General features: G+C 37.3%; 1 protein-coding gene across 5 annotated transcripts in view; it reads left to right on the top strand.

Annotated features, from left to right (window-relative positions):
• TRIP12 (thyroid hormone receptor interactor 12) overlaps positions 1-19602 on the top strand; it is a 113034-nt gene that overhangs the window by 28986 nt on the left and 64446 nt on the right. For 3 of the 5 annotated variants that reach the window (XM_011951965.1, XM_011951964.1, XM_011951963.1), the window contains 3 exons: positions 8676-8781; positions 12304-12440; positions 18762-18845. In XM_011951965.1, coding sequence (XP_011807355.1) covers positions 8676-8781; positions 12304-12440; positions 18762-18845 — 327 coding nt within the window. The remainder of the gene's footprint in view (positions 1-8675; positions 8782-12303; positions 12441-18761; positions 18846-19602) is intronic. The other 2 variants (XM_011951966.1, XM_011951968.1) reach the window with 2 other exon arrangements.

Here is a 19602-nt window from a genome sequence, read left to right as displayed (position 1 = left end):
ATATTGTTCAAACACACATGCTCTACAAATAATTTGTGCAGTTAACGCAATCACACAGGGTCCTGAGGCGACAAACATCCTCCTCAGCTTTCGAAATGACGGGATTAAGAGATTAAAGTAAAGACAGGCATAGGAAATCACAAGGGTATTGATTGGGGAAGTGATAAGTGTCCATGAAATCTTCACAATTTTTGTTCTTCTGGCATGGCTTCAGCTGGTCCCTCCATTCGGGGTCCCTGACTTCCTGCAACACTTCCTAAAGAATAAAGGTCTTGTTTTTTGCTGGAACCAGGAGAGGAATGGTTACCCAGCTGTACAAGTGTGGGAGGGGATCTGGGGATCTGATGCCTTGTAAGCAACCTATCAGCCAATCTTCAGTTTTAATCCCAACGCTGCCCTAGGCATCATCAGATCCTGAGCCTTTTTGGGTTTCTCTGGTGTCAGTTTAATTGGTAGTTAATCTCAGCTTTCTTCTTTCAGTTTTCTGGACTTCCCAGTGCATTTAGCCTGGCATTTCTGGTTTTCATCTCCTAAAATTGTATTGTAATGATAGTGTCCTCCATTCTTCTCATCCTTGTAGATTTATGTCTCAGATTGTTTTAATGTTGTATTAGTGGCATTTCATGTGGAGACAGAAGTGAGTGCATGTGTGTTAAATCTTCTGTCTTTACCCAGAAGGGAGACACTTCGCTAGGCATATGCAAAGTATGATCTCGCTGTACATGACAGTAGGCATTACTTTTTGAGTGCCTGTTATGTGCCACGCTCTCTAAAATACACATTTGATGTCCATTAAATTTCATCTTCGGAATGACAGAACAAGGTAATAGTTGTGGAGAAACAAAAGTGCATTATTTGTCTAAACACTTTGTAGTAGACTGGTTTTCCTTTCAAATAACTATAAATTACATCATTTGTGATGGCTAGATATGGATGTACCCTAACTAAGTATAGCTTTGTGATTTACACAACTATTTCCTTGTTAAGTCACTGGTTATAGTCTTTTTAGATATTGACATATATTTTGAAATTGCACTTAGAAATATATGAATTTAATTCCCACCAGCCGTGTAAAAGTGCCAAAGTGTTCACATCCTCATTAAATAATAACTGTTTTCTTACAATTTTAATTACCATATTGTTTTATTTAACTATTCCCTGTTACTGGGCATCTAGCTCCTTTCTAGCTTCTCCTTATTATAAATAATGCTTAGATGAATACCTTTGGACATTTCCAATATTTGTAATTCATATTGACAAATCAGTGCATGAAATGGCTGTGCATTGACTAGGAAATAAAAATTTGCTTTAAAAATTGCATTTGGGATTTATCTCATTATCTGCAAAATCTGTCTTATTACTGAGTTATTTTAAAATAAAAGTCTGATTCCTTTCTATAACCTCATAGATTACTTTTCATTTTTTGAATTTATTTTTACCAAAGTAACCGTTAATATAGTTACATGGGCATACCTTGGAGTTGTTATGCACTCAGTTCCCAGCCACCACAATAAAATTAAAATCACAGTAAAGTGAGTTCCATGAATTTTTTTGTTTCCCAGTGCACATAAAAGTTGTACTTACACTATACTGTAATCTAGTAAGCATGCAATAGCATTGTGTCAAAAAAAAATGTGTACATGGCTTAGTTAAAAATGCTTTATTGCTAAAAATTGCTAATGATCATCTGAGTCTTAGCGAGTCATAATCTTTTTGCTGGTGGATGGTCTTGTCCCAGTATTGATAGATGCTGACTGACCAGGGTGGTGGTTGCTGAAAGTTGGTGTGATTGTGGCAGTTTCAAAACAATGAAGTTTGCATCGTTGATTGACTTCTGCTTCCACGAAAGATTTCAATAGAGCATGGGATGCTGTTTGATAGCATTTTATCTATAGTAGAACTTCTTTGAGAATTGGAGTCAATTTTTTTCCAACCCTGCTGCTGCTGCTTTATCACTAAGTTTATGTATATTTTAAATCCTTTCTAGTCATTTCAGTGATGTCCACAGCATCTTTCCATGAGTAAATTCCATCTCAAGACAATAACCACCTTTTTTAAAAAAAGAAAAAAAAGAGACAGGGTCTGGATATGTCACCCAGGCTGGAACGCAGTGGTGTGATCAAGCTCACTGCTCAAGCAATCCTTCTTCCTCCGCTTTCTGAGCAGCTGGGACTACAGGCTTGTGTGACCACACCCAGCTAATTTTTTTTCTTTTTTTCTTAATTTTTTGTAGAAACTATGCTGCCCAGGCTGGTCTCAAACTCCCGGCCTCCAGCAGTCCTCCTGCCTCTGCATTCTGAACTGCTGGGCTTACAGATGTGAGCCGCTGCACCCGGCCAGGCATTTGTGTTTTAAAGATCTATCAGAGTCATGCCCTGCTATGCCTATAAATGTAAATTACTTGTAGCAATTTTTTTGATATCTACCCTTGTTCAAGATATTAATTTGTATACTATATTAAAATATAAAGAGGTTTTATTTATTTTGTTCTGGAGAGTTTTAACTAGTTTTTGAAATCTGGGTGAATTCTTATGTGGTTTTCCCTCCCCCCCCCCCCAAAGTCTGGGTCAGTAACCATTTCCTTCAAATGGCCATATAGTAACTATTTTAGGCCTTGCTGACCACATACAATCTTTGCCACATATTCTTCTTCATTTATTATGACTCTCTGGAATGTATAAACCATTCATAGCTTGAGAGGCTTAGGTTGCCAGTCAAATTTGTCCCACAGGCTGCTGTTTGTCAACACCTGCTCTAGACTAAAAATGCTAATAATGACTTTTGGTCTGAATTTTGGGATTAGTGGTGGATATTCAACCAAAATTAAATGGAAATGCAAATCTGTTCACATGATGGGTAAAGCCAAGAGAATGCCTAGCTTCAGGCTTGGCTGGATCGAGAGGCCGTATGAAGATAGCACTGACAGTCTCACACCTTGTGACCTCCCTGAGACTCTCCCTTTACAATAAAAGAGGATTATATCTATTCATTTATATATCAACATTTAAGGAAGTCCCTGATTTCCTTGGGTTATATACCTGTCCTTGAATGAATCAGTATGCTGGAGGAGAGAAAAGGGGGATGATGGTGAGGATTGGTGTTTGACCCTCTTGTGTAGTAGTAGGAATGTGTTGGAAAAGACATTTCCAATGGTACCACATGGAGAAGAGGTAGGAGGTAGCTCTCCAGAGAACTTTAAAAATAAATAAGCAGTGCGCTCAGAAAAAGAGTTTCTGTACATTAAGAATAGGTATGTGTACTTGATCTTCTAAAGTCACTTTAAAATGCATATGTAAGTTGGAAGATAACACTAATTATTTGAATGGAATAATTATTTATGGAATGAAGATCTTAAATCAGCTTCCCTCACCTCTTCGTCCCTGCCTGATTTTTATATACCCTTATCAAATATATTGACATTGCTCTTTGCTTTGACTTCTTATATAACAGAAGGAATCTTGAAGAAGCTGGAAAGTTTACTTACTTGATTGTTAGAATACTTCATCTTGGTGGAGGAGACTGTATTTTCATAGTGGGACTGTGTAATAGGTCTGATATGTGTATGTCAGATTACCATATGAAAGATTAACATGCCTTTAACATAGATCATGTAAGAATGGAAGATAGCATAAAAACATGACAGTGAATATTTATTATTCAGTTGTCTATTTCTAGTTTTTAAGTAACATAACATAACTCAGAGTAAAAGCCATTCCAGTATTGGTAGTGAGCTACCTTTGGTGACTCCTTTTAAGTAGGCAGACATATTACTTGAGCTCATTTCTCCTGCAAAATGATGAGATTGGAGTCATTTAATAATAGTCTAATGAGAAATACATGTTAAAATTTATAAAATTTCAAGTAGACAAGGAAAGTAAATCTTGTAAATAGGAAGTACCCCAAAGCATCTTAACTATTCTTACATAAGAGTCCAGTAAGTAAAATATCTAAGGTCATTGTCACTCCTCAATCTGATTCTCTTACAATGTTGTTTTAAAAATTCAAAGCTTGCAACTGGATACATACAGTTTTAATTATATCACATTTCAAAAGCCAAACCTTGCAAATTGCCGCTGCTTTGAAAGACTGAAACCTTGAACTTTGAATAAATCAGTTTTTTTTTTAAATTAGGAATACATGTTCTTTTTTTTTTTTCTTTAGTTTCCTCCGTCCCTTCATTTTCTTCCTTTTCTTTCACAAGGTCTTGTTTTGTCACCCAGGCTGGAGTGCAGTGGTGTGATCTGTGGCCTTGGACTCCTGGGCTTAAAGGATCCTCCCGTGTCAGCTTCCTAAGTCGCTGGAACTATAGACATGTGTCACCATGCCCAGCTAATTTATTTTTATTTATTTATTTATTTTTTGTAGAGACACAGGGCCTTACAGTGTTGTTGATACTGGTCTCAAACTCCTGGGCTCACCCATTCCTCCAGCCTCAGCCTCCCAAATTGCTGGGATTGCAGGCATGAGCCACAATAGCCAGCCTGTGTTTTTTGTTTGTTGTTTTGGTTTGGTTTTCTTGTGAAGACAAGATCTACACTGCCCAGGCTGGTCTCAAACTCTTAGGCCTCAAATGATCCTCTGGCCTTGGCCTCCCAAAGTGCTGGGATTACAGACATGAGCCACCATGCTCAGCCTGTTTTTGTTTGTTTTATAGACACGTCTATATTGGAGAACAGAACAATTAGGACTTTTAGGCAGACAATACTAACTGCCAGTTTCATCTTTATCCAGAAGTTTAAAGATTATAGGAACAAGGGCATATATTCGTAGACCAATATAATAAGGGGAAGAATTTTGAGGAAAAGAGTACATCTACATTTATGCCTAACTTCATTACACAAAACTTTTGGGGATAAGAGTATATTAATCTGACCAGTGACATTCTTGTTGAGTGGCATCATAAAGGTAAGCGATAAATGTAGTTTTACTGCATCACAGAGCCTGGGAAAGAGGAGAGAGAGAAAGAGAGAGAGAGAGAGAGAGACAGTGTGTGTGTGTGTGTGTATGTGTGTGTGTGTGTGTGTGTGTGTGTACCTATGTATATGTGTTTTAATTGGTGTTCAGTAGGTTTACACTTAACTGTGTCCTCTCCTCTATTTAAATACTCCTTGCTTGATCAGCAGAATACAAGGAAATTTCAGTTCTACAAAATGCTGTATTTTTATACGGACAGTTCTAAAGTTTTTTGTTGAGAACCAGTAAAGCAAAATTTTAACAACTTGCGAGATGCATGTTAACATGTATTCTTAATATACTCTGTTTTGCTTGCTTCAAGATGAGCTTTGGATTTGTGTAGTTGGCCAGCTTATACACCTTTAATGTCAATAAATGTTCTTGTATTTGAAAAATAGGAATCATCTAACTTTATATCTGAAAGTGTTTTTGAAAAATAGTCTTAAGTGTAAGAATAGTATGTTCTAGCATAGTCAGTTTGCTAAATGGCCAAAAGAAAGGTGATTTATCTTTATCTTCTACAAAGTGATCTTCCTCAACTGCTTCAAACTGGAACTTTTCTTTCTCCATGAAGGTCTCCCACCGTTTCTGATGTTCTGAAAATGTTTCAGACTTTTGGAAGAATAATCCATAAAAGGAATTTATATAGTCCTTCCAAAGTTTGACTTGGTTTATTGAAATATGCTGAGAAGTTACCAGTTACCAGTTTTCACTACATAAGTTGTGTTGCCCTGTTCAAGTGTTTTGGGCAGAGATAGGGATGTGAAAGCTAGTATGGTCTATCCTGGGTTCCGATTCTGTTGCTAGTAATGATAACCTCTTTTCCACTAGAAAGTAGTATACATAGCAGCTCTTTCACTGTGAGATTGTCTTTCAGACCACAACGTGTTTAAGGTAATCTCTCCTGCTTTATCAGGAGTGGAGTCACGACAGTCTCACAGTCGTTTTGTGATCGTGGCGTGACTATGACAGCCATTAAAAATGTTTCTCTGTCTAGTCTTGTTTTGGTTCTTCCCTTCCCTACTTCTCTGCAACTTAGTGTGGTCCTCTTAAAGCTTACCACCAAGAATGGATAAACAGATTGTGGAACATTTACCGGCAAGAATATCACTCAGCAATGAAAAGGAATGAGTTACTAATATTTGTAAGAAAATGGAATTCATTTCCAAAACAATGTATTCTATTTATATGAAATTCTAAAATAGGCACAATAGCAACAGAAAACAGATCAGTGATTGACAAGGGCCTTATGAGAGAGAGAGAGAGAGAGAGAGATTGAGAGAGAGGATTACCTACAAGGATCAGGAAGGACCTTTTTAGAGTAATGGAAATGTTCTGTGTCTTAATGATGATGCTGGTTATATAGGTAAATACATCTGTCAAACTTGTTGAACCACTCACAATAAGTATATTATTATCACATTTAAATTATAGTTGAAGACAGTGTAAAAGAAAGTTAAACAGTGAAGTCTATTTTAGGACATGAATAGTGAAAGAGTAAAATAAAGTTTGATTAAAAGTAAAGGTGATTACATCACCTCAAAGCAGTGTAGCCCACAGTACATTAATTTGAATATTTTATTTTTAATGTCGCTAAATAGATGCAAAAGTGTGTGCTACTGTCTATTGCTGTATAATGGTATGTATAGAGATATTTTAGTATTACTTGAATGAAGTACTAAGTAATACTAATGACAAGAATACAGGGTTTTTAAAAGTGCTTTGTTATAAGCAAAAACGCTGTTTTTTGGTGTGTTTTAATATAATGTGCGTTTGCCGGGCGCGGTGGCTCAAGCCTGTAATCCCAGCACTTTGGGAGGCCGAGACGGGCGGATCACGAGGTCAGGCGATCGAGACCATCCTGGCTAACACAGTGAAACCCCGTCTCTACTAAAATACAAAAAAAACTAGCCGGGCGAGATGGCGGGCGCCTGTAGTCCCAGCTACTCGGGAGGCTGAGGCAGGAGAATGGCGTGAACCCGGGAGACGGAGCTTGCAGTGAGCTGAGATCCGGCCACTGCACTCCAGCCTGGGCGACAGAGCGAGACTCCGTCTCAAAAAAAAAAAAAAAAAAAAAAAAAAAAAAAATATAATGTGCGTTTGTGTTTTTTTCTCTCTAAACTATACATTTGTAAGTCTACTTTAACTTAGTCACACAAATCCAATGGAAAAGCAAGTGTAAAATTTAATACTTTCTGAAATACTATTTTTAAATAATTTATGAATTTTTAAAATATTAAATGTGACGCTAATTAGCCGAATGTATTACCAAGCTAGCTCCCTAGATCTGTTCTCATGCCCTGTCTCTTACGTGACCAGATTGTGTGCCCTGACAAAGACAGCATAGGATATCAAGCATACGATTATATCAAGTAATTCTGGCAATACGCTATGTAGAAAACCAATCTAAAAATAGGATTGAAATTTTAGAAACTCTTAAGCCAATCATCTTTTCCCAATTAAAGTTTCATTCTTTGATTCTTTTAAGTCAGCTTCACTTGTTTAGATAATCTTTCACAGAAGTTGTTTAGAAAAAGGCCCAAAAGATACAGTTTAGATGTCTAAAAGGTAATGCCTGTCCAAACATAGATTTTTATCCTTAAAACTTCTGTTTCATGTTCACAGATTCTTGAAGAAGTTTGATTTTTCACTTAGCAACTCTCCTTTTAAGTCTGCTATAAAGACCATCCCAAGTTGAATGAGCTGAAGTTTTGAGTGTAAAAGATCAAGAAAAATGTCTAGAATCCTTTTTACTGTTTCTCTCCCAGATCTTTTACTGCTGCTTTTTCCCAAAGGAGTAAAGAATTAGTTTTTCCCCTTTAAAACAATGAAATCAGCAAAATTAAAACTTCCTGAAAAGAAGCAAGTGACCACGACCAATTGTATAATTAGTCTCAGAAAAAATTAACAACTATTTAAGATGATGCTGAGTTCTCATGGAAATATGGTAACTTGGGAGACTGTTCACTATTGGAGGTCTTTGTTTAGATTGAGCATACTGCCTAGTATGTCATTTATGGTAACATTGTGAGGATTGGGCAAGGGTGAATGCTGTCTTGGCTTTCTTATTGTTCATAAAATAGTAATAAACTTTACTTAATTGATACACTGTTTTTGAGCCTATTGACCTGTAAAGGCATTAGTTAGCTTCCAGAATACCATGAAAAGTGTGCTTAATTGACTCTTCTCCCTAATTATACAGTCTTCTTTATAAATCAGACTTCCTAATAACCTTCAGTCCAAGTGCATGTACCTTTCTGATGGGTGGTATAACTCATTTAGTTCTCTCATACCTTATTGATGAGCCTTATATAAACTCACTGAAATAGGACAATATAAGAACGGTGTAACAAAGTTGATAAACTTCATGACGTTTACTAAATTCTTGAAATAAATGGTATATACAAAAAAACTCGCTTTTGTTAGTGGAGAAGAGTAGCAGATGAGAAAAGAACTTTGAAAGAGGAGAGATAGGCAGGACTCTGGGGATAGCTTGGGTCAAGGTTGGGCCCAAGTGAGAAGACCGATCCTGAACTGGAGGGCCAAGTACCATTAACTTTTTCATTATGAATAGGCTCTGGAAATAAAGCTAGCAATACTGCTGGAGAGGTTATGAAAAGATTCTGTCAAGTTTTGAACATGATGACCTGAAGAATTTTATAATTTTTAATTAATGATAATTTCTCATTATAAAATTACACTTTTCCATTTTCCATGGATAGGTTTAAGAAAATCTACGAAGAAGCGCAGTGAATCTCCACCTGCTGAGCTCCCCAGTTTGAGGCGGAGCACACGCCAAAAGACCACGGGCTCCTGTGCTAGTACCAGGTAATTTGGTTTTTTTCGTTTATAGTGAGTTCATTTGTCTTCTGTTGCTTAGTTTCAGCTTTCATCAAAATCCTTAACTCCATAGGATGTTTTTTGTTTTGTTTTTGTTTTTTGACAGTCTTGCTCTTGTCACCCAGGCTGGAGTGCAATGGCACGATCTTGGCTCACTGCAACCTGCACCTCCCAGGTTCAGGTAATTCTCCTGCCTCAGCCTCCCGAGTAGCTGGGATTATGGGTGTCTGCCACCCCACCCAGCTAATTTTTGTATTTTTAGTAGAGATGGGGTTTCACCATGTTGGCCAGGCTGGTCTCCCACCTCCCAGCCTCAAGTGATCCACCCGCCTTAGCCTCTCACAGTGCTGGGACTACAGGCGTGAGCCACTGTGCCCGACGATTTTAAAAAAATTATTTAATTTTTTTTTTTTACTTAAGTAAAGACATATTCTAACATAACTGGCGTTATCTTTGAATTTCTCTGCAATATTTATTTACATGTTTTTACTAAGTTTTAATCATTCTATTTCTTGATGATACTTTTATCCTCTACTTTTCCTTTGTTGTGCTATTTTCACAATGCTGTTGACAGTAGCAGGACCTTTGGCTGTTTACAGAGTTCTAGTCTGTCAAATATACTTCCAGTGAGCACCTTTATGCAGATTTGGATTGTTTTTAAAAGGTAGTTAAGTTTCCCAATAGTGTGATTAATGAATCAAAAAGGATGCCTGTTCTAATTGTTGTACTGTTGCCTAACTGGTTTCTAAAAGTGTTAGAACTAGTTACTAAGTTTAATGAATGGAGGGGGAAATGTACTTAATTTTTATATCACCTTACTCTCAAGAAAAAGTGTAGGTATTATGTGTGTTCTCTCACATCTCCAATTCTAGATTCTGTAGATCTCTTTTTCAAAACAACTATCTTTGATGTGATACAGTTAATATTTCACATAACTTTATTAATTGATTGAGAATCTTAGCCTAAAAGTAAAAATCTTTTTCCTGCAACTTCCTCTCAGCTTTTCAGGCTTGGTCAGTTGGTCAGGTGCCATTCCATGGCTCATTATTCAGTAGCTATATATGAGTTCTCTGTCTGTGTATAGTCATGCCACTTTTAATGAGGAGGACACGTTCTGAGATATGTGTCATTAGGTGATTTTGCCGTGCAAACATCATGGAGAACACTTAAAACAAACCTAGATAGTATAGCTTACTACACATCTAGGCCATGTGGTAGCCTGTTGCTCCTAGGCCACAAACCTGTAAAACGTGTTACCTTACAGAATACTGTAGACAAGTGTAACACAATGGCAAGCATTTATGCATCTAAACATATCTAAACGTAGAAAAGGTACAGTAAAAATACAGTATTAATTATCTTGCAGGGCCACGGTCATACATGTGGTTTGTCCTTGACAGAAACAACATGATGCAGCACACAACTGTAGCTTGTTCCCTCTAGTAAATGCATGCAAACTAGTGATGGCGTGAGGGAATAATTTTAGTTTACCTTTTCCCACTCAGGTTAGCAGAGGGGTCTTTCCACTTCTTTTGGTTCTTATCTAAGATAACCTATTTTCTCTACTCTTGGCGGTGTGACAGTAGTAACATAAGTAAACAGTAAAACTTGGTGCCTATAAATCATGAAAAAGATAGCCTTGCCACCTGAAATCTTTTCCACCTGTTTTTAAATTTTTTTGATTGTTTAAAATACCTGGATTTAGTACACCTGTTTGCTTTTGAGCTTGCATAGCAACTTTTCTGAGGATTTCTGAAGAAACTTCTTAATTTTTCAGAGTTTTAATCCTATTTTAGGCCTAATTTTGAATCTTAATTACTCAAGGTTTAGTCTGAGATGCAAACTGAATTTATTGTGTCTGAAAATTAATTTTAAGCCGTATGCGAAGTCAGGTAATCTAGTGTTGTAATTGTCTTGCTTGCCCTGCTGTTCTCTGCAACCACCTCTCCTTCTACTCACGATAGTTAGTGTGTGTGAAATTACCCACTGTAGGTTTGATCATGCTGTGCACAGGCCGTCTCATCTAGCCACCTGCTTGAAGTGCGTTTCATGGCAAATCTTTTCTGAATTAGTTGAGATTCTGCTTACCTTTAGTGCCTTGGTCACCTACTAACAGTGTCCTTGTTTCTCTTTAGAGTAGCACTCCTTGAGGGCAGCAACCCTATGTATCCAAAGTGGTCAGTCCAGTCTGCTGGTGGAGATTAGATCTTAAATGAGTGAATTTGAATCCCACTAATCTGTAGCTTTGTAAAATGGGTTGGGAATGAGCTGTTTCCTTGTGAAAGAAAGATGAGTTAAACAAATTTCTGTGTAGGGAAGCTTTTTCTGTAATGAGAATAAACTCTTCCATTGCTCTCAGGTAAGCAGAGCCTTCATTTGTAGGTCAGTTGTGCCTGCTTCTCTCACGTCACTGTAGTGTGACTTTAATCTAAAACATGTCTTTATTAATAGGCTTCTGCCTTTCTTAAGATAATTTGGGGAGCTTTGTTTAAATGCTATCAAGTTTAAATAATTTGGGGGGAAGTATTTTTGCTTCTCTCCGGTTTGCTTACTGATTTTGCTATTAAAGGAGAAAAAAAGGTTTATCATCAATAAAATGTAATTTTCTTTAGGAGAAATAAGTGGTCATTCTTTTTCCGTAATTTATTCTGTCTCTGTCCTAAATGAATGTCTTTCCCAAATGTTATCTGTATTTATTAATAGTATTAAATCCATAACTTAAAGAATGGAGTTATTCATTATTAGGATGGTTATTTTTGTATGATTTAGCTAATCTAGAACATAGAGGCTGGGAATTTTTTTCGCACCTCCTTCTCCCTTCCTCGCATTCTCAGTGTTAATCTGCAGTTCTTTTGTATGAATTTTTTGTTTTGTTTTTGTTGCCCAAGATGGAACGCAGTGGCATGATCTCGGCTCGCTGCAACCTCCGCCTCCCAGGTTCGAGCAATTCTCTTGTCTTGGCCTCCCAAGTAGCTGGGACTACGGGCGCACGCCACTACACCCAGCTAATTTTTGCATTTTTAGTAGAGACAGGGTTTCATGATATTGGTCAGGCTGGTCTTGAACTCCTGAGCTTGGGTGATACACCTGCCCGGCCTCCAAAGTGCTGGGATTACAGGTGTGAGCCACTGCACCCAGCCAGTATTAATATATTAATCCACTATTTACCCTGGGAGTGATGCTGTATTTTAAATGAATTGAATTTTCTCTGCAGGAAGAGTCACTTTTCTGTTTAGTTGGAAGTGTTTTAAAAATCATTTCTGTTTCTAAGGATGACAACAGCTCCCAGTAACACAAAAGCTTGTATTGTAAATGCAGTATAACTTGGAAGAATTTTAAATATACAAAGTCTTGGTTGTTATACATGGTGATTTTCTGCACTTACTTTTATTTAAAAAGAGGACGAAGAAGAAACTGGCTTTGTGCTCCATGAATTTGAGCTTTGTGTTGTCTATACATTGCTCCTGGTTCACTGGTAATGCTGCCCATGATGACATTTTTCTGTTGTAGTCGGCGAGGCTCTGGCCTGGGCAAAAGAGGAGCAGCTGAAGCTCGTCGACAGGAGAAAATGGCAGACCCTGAAAGCAACCAGGAGGCAGTGAATTCTTCAGCTGCTCGGACGGATGAAGCTCCCCAAGGAGCTGCGGGTAGGTAGATTGGTACTTCTTAGCTTTAAAATGCATTTCTGTCTTTTACAGATTTGATGGGTGGAGGGAGGGAAGTATGCTAGGTGTTACTATCATATAAACTTCTTGTTCTGTTTTGTTTTACTTTACCAGTTTGATATTTTGATTAGTTGGAAATGGTTGCCATTTTAAAATTCTCATCCTAATTTGCACTAATTACGTTCAACAGGCTTTTAGGAAGAAGTAAACTCTGTTTAAGCTTTTTATATATTGACTAGTGTGTATAACTGCCCATTGATTCAAAGAATTTAAATTCATAGTAAAAATATAAGGATATAGTTTAAATTGCTTCACACACATATAAATTTTAATTTAGAATTTTATCATCAATAAAAAAAGCCCTAAAATGCGAGTATTCAGTTTGAACCTTAGCTGTAAGAATAGTATTTATATTGTTATGGGCTTCTCATTTTTTTTTTTTGAGACGGAGTCTCGCTCTGTCGCCCAGGCTGGAGTGCAGTGGCCGGATCTCAGCTCACTGCAAGCTCCACCTCCTGGGTTTACGCCATTCTCCTGCCTCAGCCTCCCAAGTAACTGGCACCACAGGTGCCCGCCACCTTGCCGGGCTAGTTTTTTGTGTTTTTTAGTAGAGATGGGGTTTCACCATGTTAGCCAGGATGGTCTCGATCTCCTGACCTCGTGATCCACCCGTCTCGGCCTCCCAAAGTGCTGGGATTACAGGCGTGAGCCACCGCACCCGGCCAGGCTTCTCATTTTTATTCTTGATATATTAGAAGCACAAAAATTAAGACTTTTCTCTCAGCTTTAAATATGTACCGGTTACCTATACCAAAACAAGGCTAATACTTCAACTATTAATTCTGGCTGATGGATATCAAAATATAGTTTGTATTGACATTTCTCAGTGATGTGAACAACAGATAAAGAATGTTAAAATCAATCACTATAGGCTTATATGTATGAGCCTATGAGCCTTACATCAGATGATACACACAGGTTGAACAAAGATATTTCAGATACTATTGTTTACTATTAGTATACGTTGTCATTTTCTTTAATGTCTGTGGTCGGTCATGTCATAGTTTGCCAGGAAGGTTGCAGTTTACCCACTACTTCTGTCTTCTTGTTCTGTCTAGCTTAGCATTTTTTTAACCACTACACTTTCTTAGTTTTATGTAATAAATTATGTGGTGGGAGAGGAGTTTTTTCCCATATTTTTTTCCTAGTTTTTCTGAAGGTTTAAATGGTAGATATTTGGAAAGTCCATTTCATTGCAACTCATTAAAACTGGTTGTGACTCAGTCTATCCCAGTGTTGTATGCTCCTTCCCTGTCTTTTACTGTTTATTCGAAGCCTGAATGTGGAAATGGGGCAATTCCCAAATGGGTAACAGAAAAGGAGCTGCAGGCTATTAATGTAGACTTACTACAGTAATTATTATAACTAATATTTATACAGTATATACCACATTGCAGTCCAGCCATAGTATTAAGTACATATTCTCTTTCAATATTCCAAACAACCTACTGAGGTATGAGTGCTCTTATTACCATTTTATAAGTGAGAAAAAACGGAGACAAACATTGCTTATGCTCGCTCAGGGTTACAAGCTGTGATGTGTGACTTCCCAAAGCCAGGCATATTTGTAACATCATTGTTGTCTAATACAGTTACAAGAGTTTATATAATTTATACGAATATATAATTGAAGGCTAGAATGGGAACAGGCTGTAAAATTTTGTTCCCCTATTTATTTACCTAAGAGGATAAAAGCATACAGGAATCAGGCTCATCCAACTGCCTTTCTAAGCACTTTCAGGCATTCCGTTGTCATTTATGTTTGAAATTACAGTGTGATACAGGTGTTTCCCAACTGTGCATTGTAACTGGTGATAAAAAAATACATGTGGCATGTACATTTGTGTTAGATGACTGACTTCATTACATTTTGGAGGATAGATCTCTTATGAGTTACAGGAATTTCTCTGCTGACTCATGAAAGTATTTATGGGGAAATCAGCTAATTATTTAGCAGCTTTACATTAAGTTCTTCATGGTAATGTGTTTTAGCTTCTGCATGTGTAAAATGGGAATGTAAAAGAAAATACAAACCTAAATTAGTATGGTGTATAGATTCGTGGACTTAGGGCTCCTTTTGACAAGTAAACGTTTTCAGATAGTACTTATATAGTCGATATAAGACTCCGTTGAAAACGTTTATTTGGAAATAATGTCGTTATTCTTTTAAAAAGCCCAACCACATTAGCTCTTCATGTAAGAAATGCTAGCCTTTGAAGTTGAAAGTTAAGTGTTTGCTACACTTTCCCAAGAGTCAGAGACAGACTCCTGTGTATTCTTCTTTTCTTTTTTCTTTTTTTCGAGGATAAGTTTCTCTCTGTTGCCCAGGCTGGAGTGCAGCATTGCAATCTCAGCTCACTGCAGTCTCTGCCTCCTGGATCTGAGTGATTCTCTTGCCTCAGCCTCCGAAGTAGTTGGGACTACAGGCGCCCGCCACCACGCCTGGCTAATTTTTGTATTTTTAGTGCAGAAGGGGTTTCACCATGTTGGCCAGGCTGCGCTCCAACTCCTGACCTCAAGTGATTTCCCCACCTTGACCTCCCAAAGTGCTGGGATTACAGGCGTGAGCCTCCACACCTGGTCTCCTATGCGTTCTTAGTTTTGGACATAATCAGAACTGTATAGACCTTTATAGTGTTGATAAAGTCTTGCAAATGCTAGGGGTACTAAAGTAAGAAATGAAGTATTTTTCTTTATTCTTGTAGAATAATGTCACTCCATTTTGCATTGGGTAGCTTTATAGTTTCAGAAGAAATGATCAGGATTAGATTACATAAAGAAGTATTCCAATTTTGTTAACTTTGCATCTGTTGGTTAAAGTATAAAAACTTGTCACTCCGTAATAGAATGTTTGTATTCTGATTTAGACAATATCCTTCTCCATTGTTTTCACTTGTGTGTATTATAAAACTGTCTTACATGGTACTGTGAAGATATTTTAAGACTAAACAGGAGAAATATCTGTTGAAAATCTGGCATTGGATTTTATCTACTGATAGTTACATTTGTATATTTGACTCTGGGAACAAATCTGGCCTATGCCCAAGTAGGTTTGAAGCCTTGACTAAGGAACTGTAGCCAACTCCTGTTGATTAATTACATTTTCGTATCTGCATGACTTTACAGAACAGCCACCTCTATACTCCTAATTAAATTAGCCAGAGGCTTGGCTGGTTTAGGTTTTCTAATTTTGTAAAACATACAAAACTAGTGGGTTTTTTTTTTTTGTAAAACCAAACTCATTTTGTAAAACATACAAAAATAGTTTTTATATATGTTTTACAAAATTAGAAAACTTGTAACTCCTATCTGAACTCCCACTTTAGATAACCTCAACTACTTCATAAAAGGAAACAAAAGCTTAATACTTGCTATCAGAGGTCTGGCAAAAGAATTCTTTTCTTCACAATTAGTTTCCAATTTCTGTCAAAACCAGCACCCTACGCTCTACTGATAATCAGACTTTTGACAGTAGCTTACACCTCTAACTCCAACACTCGGAGGCCGAGGCAGGTGGATCACTTGAGTTCAGGAGTTTGAGATTAGCCTGAGCAACATGGTGAAACCCTGTCTCTACAAAAAAATACAAAACTTAACTAGGCTTGGTGGCATGTGCCTGTGATACCAGCTACTCAGGAGGTGAAGGCGGGAGGATCACTTGAGCCCTGGAGACGGAAGTTGCAGTGAGCTGTAAATTGCACCACTGCACTTCAGCTTGGTCAAGAGAGCAAGACCCTGTCTCAAAAAATAAAAATAAAAAAGGTTCTGTGGCTCCCCAAAGGTTGGGACCCTGCTATAATAGATCTCTTTTAATTATGTTCTTCTGTAGGTTTTATGTTTTAATTATGTTCTAGCATCTCTTTTAATTATGTTCTTCTGTAGGTTTTATGTTTTGATTAATTGATGTCTTTGTGGCAGTGCAGTTTTGAGATATTCATTATGAAAGTCGTTAGAATAAAATGTTTAAGAAGTAATGTAAGGTAGAAACCTTTAATGGTTGTAGGTCTGGAGAACATTGTAAAGTAAAATCAAGTAGCTTCTCTGATCAATAAACTTAAAAACCCAGCAGTACTCTAACAGGTTAGATTTGTGTGTGTGTGTTTTTCAATGTATGGGCTCCAGAGTGTGGTTTAAAAATACCAACTATTTCATTTGTAAAAACTTGGTATTTGCTTCCCACATAGATGGAATAGTCTTAAGATAAGTTTAAGAGCCATTTCAGTTATAATTGTACCTGGTAACAGTATTTGTTAACAGCATTTCTGTATAATGTGAAGAAGCAACTTTATTTGAATTAAAAATCACTGCTAAAGAATATGTTTGAGTCATATAGTTTCTAAGGGTAGAACCTGTGAAGTCAGGCTTCCTGAGTTCAGATCTCCAATCCATAACTAGCTATCTGACATTGGCCAAGTATGCCCAAAGTCACAAAACCTTGGTTTCCTTATGTGCATGATGATTATAATACCTTTTGTACAGTTAGGAGGAAACTTAGACAATGCCTATGTATAGTAAGCGTTTCATAAATGCTGCGTACCTGTAAGTAGCATTATAATGTGTGTGTGGTTACTGGTTAATTTCCTTTTTCTTTACCAGAAGTGTGGATTTTGCTCAACCTTTATACAACTTCAGTGTTTCTGGTTAATCTGTCTCTCTGTGGCTCTAAACCTTTGGGAGTGGTGGGGGAGTTTCCAACATTTTTGTAAAAGGTCAGATAGTAAATGTTTTATGCTTTATGTAGTCTCTGTTGCAAGTACTCAATTCAGTAATTACAGCGTGAAAGCAGCCACAGACCTGTAAATGAATGAGTACAGCTATGTTCTAATAAAATTTTTATTTACAAAACCATGTGGTGGACTGGATTCGGCCTTTGGGCCATATTTTGCTGACCCTGTTCTAAACCATAAGTTTTTCTAAGAATTTTTTTAATCCCATTAATGAAGTTATATAGAAAATATTTAATGGTGTGTGAAGAGAATGGTAATATGAAAATACAGTCGGTGGCTGGTATTTTGGCATCTTTTTCTTCAGACAAGCTCTTTAAATTCACATATGTTATTCACACATGCCTCTTTAACAATTATGACAAAAATATTCTTCCTGGCTTGCATTCTGTCACAATCTGTGCAGTATATAGGGCTTAAGGTATTGTGGAAGAGCTTATGTAGATCAATCATCTGGGTTAAAAAAAGAAAAGAAAAAGACCCAAAAAACAAACAAAAAGAACCCCCTTTGACCTCAGCAGACACCTAGAGGCACAATTAACTGCTAGTTTTGTAGGACTAGGGTTTTACTTCCTGTTCAGATTCATAATAGACTCTGCCTCCATTAGCTTAGACTGGTTTTTTGTCATTGTTGGTCAGGTTAGTATTTTGATTAATAGTATCCTGAGTCTTAACTCTTCATTTTACGCTAGTTTTGACACTTTAGTTGCCTGGTCTTTCATACTTTTTGTTTTTAGATAGAGTCTGGCCCTGCCGCTTAGGTTGGAGTGCAGTGGCATGATCATGGCACACTGCAGCCCCTACCTCCTGGGCCCAAGCAGTGCTCTCAACTCAGGCATGCCCAACTCAGTAGCTGGGACTACAAGTCTCACTGTTGCCCAGGCTGGCCTTGAACCCCTGAGCTTAAGTGATCCTTCTGCCTTGACCCGCAAAGTGTTGGTATTACAGGCATGAGCCACCATGTGCAGCCTCCTTCATGCTTCATAGCAGTCATCTGTTAGTTGTAATATCTTTTTGCACTCTTAAAGTTAATGAAAACAGATAAATGATTGTATCAAGACTGTAGTCCGGGAATGAAGCAGACTTAGAAGGCAGACATCTACATACAACATTTCCCCCAAATGTCAATTTTGCCTTTTTATTATTTTTGTTACTAATTGGCCATCTGTTAAATAATCACAATTGTTTTAGCAGTATGTTCTTTATTGACTTTCAGAGAGGGATTCAGGACATCTTAATTAAAGAACAGTTTCAAAGGCACAAGAATTTTGTCAAAAGCCATGTATAAATGAAAAGCATGAAAATACAACCTTTTTAATACTAAAATAATTGAGTTCTCCTTTTGTTCCTGAAAGCTACAGGATAAAGTCTAGAAGAACAGCTGAGTATACTGTGGCTAGACAAGTTTAATTGCCTTTATTCATTGTAGTGCACAAAACTTTGGTTTTTCTAAGATAAGCCAGACATAATGTGTTTAAGTGCTCCTCTCCTAACCCTCATCTTTCCCCTCCACCCCAAGCCTCTAGTTCTGTTGCAGGGGCTGTTGGCATGACCACCTCTGGGGAGAGTGAATCAGATGATTCCGAGATGGGACGTTTGCAAGGTAAAAACAGTTATTGAGCCTACAAGAAACCATTACCATGAGCTACCTGTTAATACCATACTTTACTGAAATTAATTTAAATTCATTTGACCATAATCTAGCAGTACCTGCACCTCCAAGGAAAAAAAACAAAAAAACTTATTAGTAGCAATTTCATGATTTGGAATTGGAAGATGAGCTATCTGCCTCTAGATGTTCACTGTTTAACTAGATAAAGCCTTACATACTTATTTTTGTTTAAATTTTTTTTCTTTATTGTGGTTGCATGTATAGCTGGTTTCAGTAATAAGTTAAAAATCTTGAAAAATGGGTACCTTAATATATTTTTGTCTGGAGTCCAGTAACATCATGAATGCATTTAACCCACTTAGGCCTAGTGTTCCATTATTGGAACGCTAAGGATGTGGGAGTTATTTATATCCTACTGCTCAAGGCCGTTGCCAAGGTCTGACTTTTCACTCATGCAAAAATTTAAAAAATTGCAACCTGCAGCATAAATGGGTTTTAATAAGGTGTTTGCCATGGTTTTTTATCTTCTTGATCATGTTTCAAAAGGAATGTATAGTGTATACACAAATTGTAGTTTTTTTAAATGTTACAAATGCTTTTACAAAAGCAGCCTAATATTATGTATGGATGGGTATGTATTTTTTTTTTTTTTGAGACGGAGTCTCGCTCTGTCGCCCAGGCTGGAGTGCAGTAGCCGGATCTCAGCTCACTGCAAGGTGTTTGCCATGGTTTTTTATCTTCTTGATCA

Source organism: Colobus angolensis, unplaced genomic scaffold (assembly GCF_000951035.1).
Source record: "Colobus angolensis palliatus isolate OR3802 unplaced genomic scaffold, Cang.pa_1.0 Scaffold33, whole genome shotgun sequence".
Classification (NCBI taxonomy): Eukaryota; Metazoa; Chordata; class Mammalia; order Primates; family Cercopithecidae; genus Colobus; species Colobus angolensis.
This window is presented reverse-complemented; position numbering and strand designations above follow the sequence as displayed.